This window comes from Chionomys nivalis, chromosome 5 (assembly GCF_950005125.1).
Source record: "Chionomys nivalis chromosome 5, mChiNiv1.1, whole genome shotgun sequence".
NCBI lineage: Eukaryota > Metazoa > Chordata > Mammalia > Rodentia > Cricetidae > Chionomys > Chionomys nivalis.
Window position 1 is genome coordinate 98,734,246 of NC_080090.1, and position 8,603 is coordinate 98,742,848.

The 8,603-nt window shown below is 54.4% G+C and overlaps 1 protein-coding gene across 1 annotated transcript; it reads right to left on the reverse strand.

Annotated features, from left to right (window-relative positions):
* Positions 1–202: 202 nt before the first annotated feature.
* On the reverse strand, positions 203–5,235 carry En1 (engrailed homeobox 1). Its single transcript, XM_057770476.1, has 2 exons — positions 4,248–5,235; positions 203–1,230 (listed from the first exon to the last, which is right to left on the reverse strand). The coding sequence occupies exons 1-2, from the start codon at positions 5,152–5,154 to the stop codon at positions 914–916; spliced, it is 1,224 nt and encodes a 407-aa protein (XP_057626459.1). The 5' UTR covers positions 5,155–5,235; the 3' UTR covers positions 203–913.
* Between the last annotated feature and the right edge of the window lie 3,368 nt (positions 5,236–8,603).

The following is an 8,603-nucleotide window of genomic DNA, read 5'->3' on the forward strand; positions in this document are numbered from 1 at the left end:
CTACCCTGATATTCCCAGAGCTCTGCACTCGCCCTGTGTAGTCAGAATGGTAGCCACACAGTTCCTGGACAGGCTCTTTCCCCACCCAACAAAAGAAGAGGGCAGTCAGCAATTCATGAACACAGTGAACATTTTATTTCAGACTACAGGTTTCTGAACATAATAAAATCTTTGGCTTGTAGCGGCGGTTCAGTCTCGCAGTCTGTGGGGTTGTATTTCTCAAGGAGTCTCCAGAAAAGGAAAGGGGTTTAGGAGGACAGACAAGACCAGTGGAAGAATCCCGGGTGGGTAGAGGAGAGGCGAAGGGCAGACACGCAAGGAGACACACTCACACGCACACAAAGAAAAGTCCCAGAGAAACCAGGCCAGCGTTGGGGGACGGGAGGTACCCAGAGAAGCAAAAACATTCAAAAGATAAAAGCAACAAAAACGAAACTGGGCTGGGGGCAGCAAGTGGGGATAGGGGATAAAATAATTATAATAATTATAATAATTATAACAATAATAATAAATGAGATTAATAAAAATGTCCAGCAAATAGAGATCGCTACACATATTTGTTTTCCTTACCTGAAATTAAATATATACACGGTCGTAAGCAGTTTGGCTAGATAGAGCTTTAAGGAATTCGCAGTTTCGTCTTATACTGTGAGTTAGAGAACAGATCTTTTTTCCCCCATAGCACCTGTCCGAGTCTTTCTCCCGTTTCAAAAACCGTTCCATTCCAATGTGAATGTCCACTCGGCGGATTGCTTTCTCTTGCTTGCTTTCTCTGTCTTTTCGGTTAATGGTTGATGCCTCCCTTCTTAGCGATCGTCTCTGCATGGCGGCGTGGGGCTGGTGAAGCGGCAGCCCCGCGGAGCCAGGAGGTGGCACGGGCGCGGTTGGACCGCGGGCCCCGGGCTGGCCACAACTACTCGCTTTCGTCTTTGTCCTGGACCGTGGTGGTAGAATGGTTGTACAGTCCTTGGGCCATAAGGTGCAGCGCCAGGCCATTCTTGATACCCGTGGCTTTCTTGATCTTAGCACGCTTGTTTTGGAACCAGATCTTGATCTGGGACTCGTTCAGGCTGAGCTCCTGGGCCAAGGTCTGTCGCCGCTGCTCCGTGATGTAGCGGTTTGCCTGGAACTCCGCCTTGAGTCTCTGCAGCTGCTCAGCCGTGAACGCCGTCCGAGGACGCTTGTCTTCCTTCTCGTTCTTTTTCTTCTTTAGCTTCCTGGTGCGTGGACCTGCAGCGGGGCAGACAGGGCCAGGGCGGGGAGGAAGGGGGTCGGGAGCAGAGAGAAGAGGAGAGGGCAGAGTAAGCCTTGAGAATGGCTGTACGGAGCCCAACATAGGGGTCGGGGTCGCGAGCTTCCAGGGAGATTGTAGAGGCCCGCTGCTAGGTCCCAGTACCTCCATCGAAGAGCCCCTCTCTAAGCTACTGAGATCTCTAGGCCCCCTCTGCAAGAGGGATTCAGAAGTCAAAGAGGAACAGCGGCAGGAATTGCAGGGGGCACCCCACATCCCAGTTCAAGAAAGCTACCAGCCTTAGCTCCCAGAACTTCCCAGCCAAGAAGGCCTGAAAAAAGTGTGGTGGGGAAAGGAACACAAGAGAGAGTGAGCTTTGGGGGTCCCAACCAGAATAACCTAGACTTAAAGGTCCCTGAACAGAAATGTCTTGCTTGCCCTGGAATAAAATGCAGCAGAGAAGGCAGGCCTTGGGGAGAATGACTGGTCTGCTTTGGTTCCACTGTATTCTCAGGAACACACACACACACACACACACACACACACACACACAAAGCACACACAGAGGACTATGCAAAGCCCCTATCTGATTCTCACCACGGACCCCAGAGAGGACTGGGAAGCTGAGCTCACCCAACTCCAGAAGGCCTTCTGCCTTCTTTCCTTTCTGTTTGACTTGAAGGAAGCTCCTTCTGGAAGGGGGCATGACACCGCCTGCCATTTCCTTAATGGGGCTGCCGCCTCTAGTCTATGAGCTTAAGCCCTGGGACATTCTATTCAGCTTCTTAGTAGATGCCAAGAGGAAAGTAGGACCCTTCTGATCCCTGCACGTAGGGCCCATGGGGCTGGGGAGGGGAGAAAGGCCTGTTATCTCTCTTCTGAATTTGCTTGCTCCAATTTCGGGGTGCAAATGATTGGGATGACCTTTGTCGTCCCCACCTGTAAGCAAAACAAGGACCAAGAGGGGGTGGTGAAGGGACAATCATGGGGGGCCGGGAGGGGGGGTGGGAACCCTGTACCACCTCTCCAAGATGACTGAGGCAACCCTGTGTAGGAAGGCCTTAAGAATGTGCTCAAAGAAGAGGAAGTCTCTCAAATGCTACTGTGTAAGGTTGCTGTGAGGTCCAGCCCGGGAGAGAGGCAGGGAGAACAAGCGAGAGAAAGCGAAGCTGCTGGATGGTGTCTGTATGGTTGAAGCCTGCTTCTTGGCGGTCTTGTTGGGGTGCTGGCATTCAACTGTTAGTGATAGCCATGGAGGCCTACAGATTCAAGTGAGGTCCCTGCCGAGCCCGTTAATACCTAGAACTTTCTGAAAGGAAGGTCTTTGCATCTTCAAACCTAGTGACCACTGGACACACTGGGCTACTGGGTCCTGCAGCTGACAAGCACCCGGTGTCATTAGCTGTTTGTCAAGAGGTGCCCAGGCCTAACTGATTGTAGGAATAATGTCAACCCAGCGAACTGCCTTTGGAATAAAAATATCTGATTGCTGTCTTCTCTGGCCTATAAGAAGGAAAGGAGCAACGAACAAAGACAAGGCCTGCTCCTGAGCAGGACTGGGGCTTTTAGGTGAACCGAGCAGGCAGGCAGAAACGGCCCAAGAAATGTACAGCATCCTCCAGGAGACTCCGCTGCGGGAGGTGCGTCCGGAGCATGTTGTAGTGTTGTTGTTGTGTGCGTGTGTGCAGAGGCACGGACACTTGTAATAAAATCGTAGCCTCCTGGCCGGCCCGACCCACTCAGCCTGACAGCTCAATCACTCTATCCATCAGGCGAGTCAATCAAAGCAGCTTTTCGGAGGTTCAGGGAGCCCGACGTGTCAATAACGGGGCTCGAGATGGCGGGGGCTGATAGCGCGCATCGATCCGTACCCGGCCCGAAGCAGCACGGCTGCAAGAGACCAACAAGCGGAGAGGTGCCCGTGGCTACCTTTTGCCCGGCCCCCTGGCGGACTCAGTGCTGACAGTGGACCCAAGCCTCCGTTGCTTTCCTCGTGGCCCGCGTTGCCCCTTGTCCCCTGCAAGGGGTAGCAGGTCTGAGCCTCCTCTTCCAAGGCCCAGCAGATGGCCGTGGGTAGGTCTTAACCTTTCCTGTGCTCTAGCACACGAAAAGAAAGCAGAAAATTGCCCTAAGACTGGTAGATAGCTTCTAACGGGCGGATTTGTGAGGACAGAGTAAAAGAAAGAAGACACTGGCCAAAGGGACAGGGGAACCCTGCTAAGAAAACGCTGTTTTTCTTTTCCATAGCCCAGCTTTCAAGTCTGACCCAGACCTGCTTGCTTCCCTCACCCTAGGACAGCCAGTTCCAGCTAGCAGTGGGAGCTCACCTTTTTGGCTACACCCTAACTCTACATTCTACCAACGCGGATTGACTAGCCCATACCCGGGCTGGGCGCAGAGGATGGAGCTTCTCTCCTCTCCTCTCTTCTCTTCTCCTCTCCTCTCCTCTCGTCTCCTCTCCTCTCCTCTCCTCTCCTCTCCCACTGTATCTGTCTTTATGTAAAAGGAATCGCCACAGAATAATATCCATAGTGTTTGTTATGAACATAAGGCAAAGATTATTCCTCTGGTATATTTCCCATGCCAAAGCCGGCCCCAAGAGGACTAAGGTGGTAGATTGCAGATTCAAGACACCAGGCCTATCTTTCCGCCAGTTCAGAACACCCTTTCCCTAAAAATTAAATCAATGAGTAATTATATACCTTTCTTAAAGATAATAAGCATAAAACATATATAAAAAAAAACGATCTCAAGACTCAGAGTTCGGAAAACCGAAGGACAGAAACTGGAGCCTCCTGGTCTTGCCAATAGCTAGCTGTAACTTCCCGAGTGGTGGAAAAGGCCAGCATGGCAGAACTGAGGGTATGTGATTGTGGCTAGGACCTGGGGCAAGTGGAAGTCAGACGTGAAGTGAGAGCGGTTCAAAATGGGTTTGCTCTCCCCAGAGAGGGGGTTGGAGTTCTGGGGCAGGCCCCCCCGGCCAGAGGCATGGTCCCTTTACGGCTTGGGTACTCACCAGAAGACGGACGGTCCGAGTAGCGTGTGCAGTAGACCCAGGCGGGCCAAACTAGGGGTTGTTGCGAGTCAGTCTTGACCACCGGCCCACCGTTAGCGGAGCCCATGAGTAGGATCGCGGGGTTGTGTTCCGGGAACTTGGCTCCCTGCGCCCCGGGACTCCCTGCGCTGCCTCCACTGTTGCCGCTGCTGTCCGAGGGCTTCGAAGCTGCCGCTGCCGCAGCCGCCACCGCCGCTGCAGCCGCCGCCGCTGCCGCCGCCGCAGCAGCCGGGTTCCCGGTTTTGGATGCTCCCGCGCTGACGGCGGTGGCGGGCTGGGAGCCGTCGGGCGGGCCACAGTTCGCATCTGGGGCGCACAAGAGCGAGGCAGCGCCCGAAGCTCGCGTGCCCAGCGAGTGAACAGGGTCTCTACCTGCACCAGTCTGGCCTCGGTCACGCTCCACGCGGCTTCCTCCTCCTCCAGAACCTCCTCCGGCTGCAGCCGCCGCCACCAGGAGCTGAGGCAGGGGCTGTTCCTTTTTGCAACCGAAATCGGGCCTTAGGATGTTATCGATGAAAAAGTTGGTGGTGCGGTGCAGCTGGGCCGCGGGCTGTGGCTGGTGAGGAGGCGCCGCGAGATGCTGCGGTGGAGGCGGCGGTGGCGGCGGCGGCGGGGGTGGGGGGTGCGGGGGGAGGTGCGGGTGATGGGCTAGGGGCGGCAGGCAGGGCACCGCCGGCGGCGACGGGGGCGCGGGCTGCGGGGAAACCGGCACGCTGTCTCCATCGCTGCCGCTGCTGCCGCTGGCTCCTGGGCTAAGATTCAGGCTGAGGCCGCCCGGGGCCGCCACCGCCACTACCGCCGCTGCCGCTGCCACCGCGCCGAGGCCCGAGTCGCGCTGACTTTTAGGCTCCGGCTGCTGTTCTTCCATGCTCGGCCGCCCGGCAGCCCTGGCCGCCGCGCCGGCCCCCGCCCCCCGCGCCTCGCTCCCCACCCCACTTTGCCAGCGGGCCCGTGGGGGTGCGCGGAGAGGAAGGAGGCTAGGCGAAGCCTCGGAGAAGGCACAGGGCGGGTGCAGGAGGAAAAAAAGAAAGCCGGGCGTCTGGCCTGGCTCTCGCCCGCTCTGGTGGAGCAGATCTCGCTCTCTCCCTCTTTCTAATTTGTAGACATCCAGATACGGAGAAGACACTCGGCTATTTTTTTCCTTTCTTTTCTTTCTTTCTTTTTTTCTTTCAGCAACCAGATTTCAGTGATTGGTCTTAATGGGGGAGTAAACCACAACCCAAAAAGGGGGGGGGGGAGGAGAAAAGAAAAAAAGAAGAAAAAAATGAATTTTTTTAAAGCTCCAAGAATTTTTTTCTTAAAGGGAAAAAATAGTCTTTAAAGTCTACCCATCTTCCTAGTCGGTAGTGAGGGGTTTGACTTCCCCACTGTCACGCTCAGCTGTGCCCAGAGCGCGAGGCTGGCAGCGCCTTTAATCGCCTTTGCTTTTTTGCAGGGAGAGTGCGTCTCCGCCAGTGCCGGGCTCCTTTTTTCCCCCCTGAAATCTCTGACAGCTCGGATCTTTGCACAAACTCTCTCGCTTAAAAAAAAAAAAAATCACCCAGGCACACTTTTTGCCTTCAAACCGGAAGCACGTGAGTCAGGGCCGCACGTGTGCGGGACCAATGGCGAGCCGCGACTCGCGCTGACACTCAGGGCTCGGCCCAATGGGTGCGCGCGGGACTTTGCGGATAAATAATCCGGGGGCGGCGGCCGTGGGTGGAGAGGGGGTGCCGAGGCTCAGGCCCCTTACGTCCTCCCGCCCTGCCCCCATCTGTGCCCACTCCCCTCCCCCCTCCTTCAGATCAGGACTGAAGACGGCACGAAGAGAACTAGAATTTGGGATTTAGGCAGATGAGAGAAGCAACTCCACAACTTGTTGGAGAAATACAGGATTGTGGATTCGTGAGCGCCTGGGACAGCGACAGGCGGCAGGGACTTGGGTTACTAGGCACCCCTGCCCCCCACCCGCGTACTTTCGAAACATTTAGCTCATATTCATATTCTCTCTCTCTCTCTCTCTCTCTCTCTCTCTCTCTCTCTCTCTCTCTCTCTCTCTCTCTCTCTCTCTCTCTCTCTCTGTGTGTGTGTGTGTGTGTGTGTGTAAGAATGAAACCAGTATCGGGCATGAGAAAAAGACTCAGCGTTGGCTACTTTCAGAGACTCAGTTTGTTTCCCACTAATGGCAAGCCTAAGAGGCCTGCTACACCTCTTGGCACTGCTGCTCTGTGTCACTGACTAGCCACACTGTTGCCGAGAGATCTGCAACCGTGCCCTTCTCCGGATCATCACCGCCCACAAGTTGCCTGGACGGCGTGGAGCCCTGCCCAGAGGCCACGGAAGAGACCCAGCTCCTGCTACCCTTTCCTTCCTTCCTTGGCTGGGGAGGATTCGGGCTGTCATAGCCCGATAGAATTGTCTCGAGAGAGCCCCTGAGCGGGGCTACGTGTTGTGCCGCCTTACAAAGGCCTGGCTGGGTTTGGGTTTCAAGTTAAAGGAAATTTCTGTGTTACATTTTCCTGCAAAGTTAAAATCAAAACAACAAAACCGCTTTAAATGTTTGCCTTGCCAGGATGAAGATGTGGACAACGGGTTACCCCAATTCTAACATAGCCCTATATTCTGGGCTTTTCCTCTTTTTCCTAGAGAAAGTGCCTCAAAAGTTTTCCATATCCAAGGCTAGGGAGTGAAGGGTAGTACTAGGCGCGCAGAGCGGGTGGGGGGCGATCTGCCTAGGAGCTGTTTTAGAGGGTCGCCTGCGAACAGGCTGCTGAAGCTTTGGTTCAAGAAAGGGGACTTGAGCCCTCTGAAAAGGAGACCTTCCCCACCCACTCTTCCCTGATCGCCACACCCAAATGGAATAGTTTCTATCTCTTTTTAAAACTCCTAGTTAAAAAAAAAAAATCCACAGAAGCTAGGTTGGAAAGAATATACAACCAAACCCACAAGTCTAACCGGGGCACTGAAGCGAAGTTTGTCCCGGAGACAGGAGGAATTTGTATTACTGGCAGCATCTTAGCTCAGCCAAGGATCTCCCGATTTCCCGGACTGAGTTTCCAAAAAGCACTGTGCTGGGGCCTGACAGCAAGAACCTCTCCAGAGTGCTTTTCTGGGGCCACCGCGGTCTCCCGAACTTTCTGAAGCCACTCCAGATCCACTGTACTGTCTCGTGGGTTCCCTTCTGTTTCTAACCCAAGGGCTCCCCGAAATCTCCAGTTGCCCTCACTCTTTGCCCCCGAAATAGAGGTGGGATTTTTATTTATATTTAAGTTCGCAAAATTGAAATCTTTATCCCGCAAGCGACCGTGGGTACTTAATTAAATTCTAATTAGGACACTATCAATATCCTATTTAGCCGCGTAGCTTTTGTGCGCCGCAGTCCCTTTCAGCGCCGTAAATAGGGTCTCGACGCCTTATCTCGCCTGCAGGAGACGCCGTGAGAAGGGCTGCGGAAGATAATTTATAGGTTTTAATTACTCTTCATTCCGCCTGATCAGCTTGGCGTTCATCACAGGCCTGTGAATAAAACCCTGGTCAAAAGCTCTGTCACATAGCGCTGGCAAGACGTTTAATCAAAGTGAGCGGCCCCGCGCGCCGCGCGGCCCGGTCCTGTACGTAATTTCCAGCCAGCTGATAAAGCCAGCTGAATAATGCGGCGGCCCTTTGGAGACACCATTTACAGAAATGACTTTATTGACGGCTTAACGTCGGTAATTCATTTTACCTTTCATGTAGTAGAGCTCGGATTTGTTACAGTAATAGGATGATAAATGCATCCGCGGCCCACGAGCTCCGGCTGGATTAGGTGGTGCTCCTCTGCAGCGCGCTGGCTTGTCCCCCCCCCCACTCCATCCCCCAGATCCAGCCCCGGACGGACGCACCTTTAGACTTGTCGCCCGAGCTCCACGACCCCCACCCAGGCTCCACGCCCTCCTCTCCCTTCTAAAACCGAACATACTGTTGGGAACTATATGTGCCTGTGCTGACGTCCTTGGCATGAGGTGTGCGCAGGCTGAGTGAGCAAATATTGGCTGAGACACTTGTGTGAGGGGTCCACAGAACTCCAAGCCCAGGGCTGGCATGTGGGTGAGGAGCTACAGCAGGGGCTGGGTGAGTGGTGAGTGTTCCAGTATGTGGGTAAAGGGGTTGGTGTCTGTGTGCAGGGGTGCATGCCAGTGTGACTGCGTTGGAGTCTTCATGTTTTTTCAAGATACCCTCCTCTGCTTTGGGCAGTTAAGGGGTCTTGCCACTGGATAGATGCCCAGGCCAGGAGGGCAGACAGGTAAGGCAGCAGGAAGCAAGTGTGGGAACTGGCCCGGAATGGAATGCAGCCCCCAC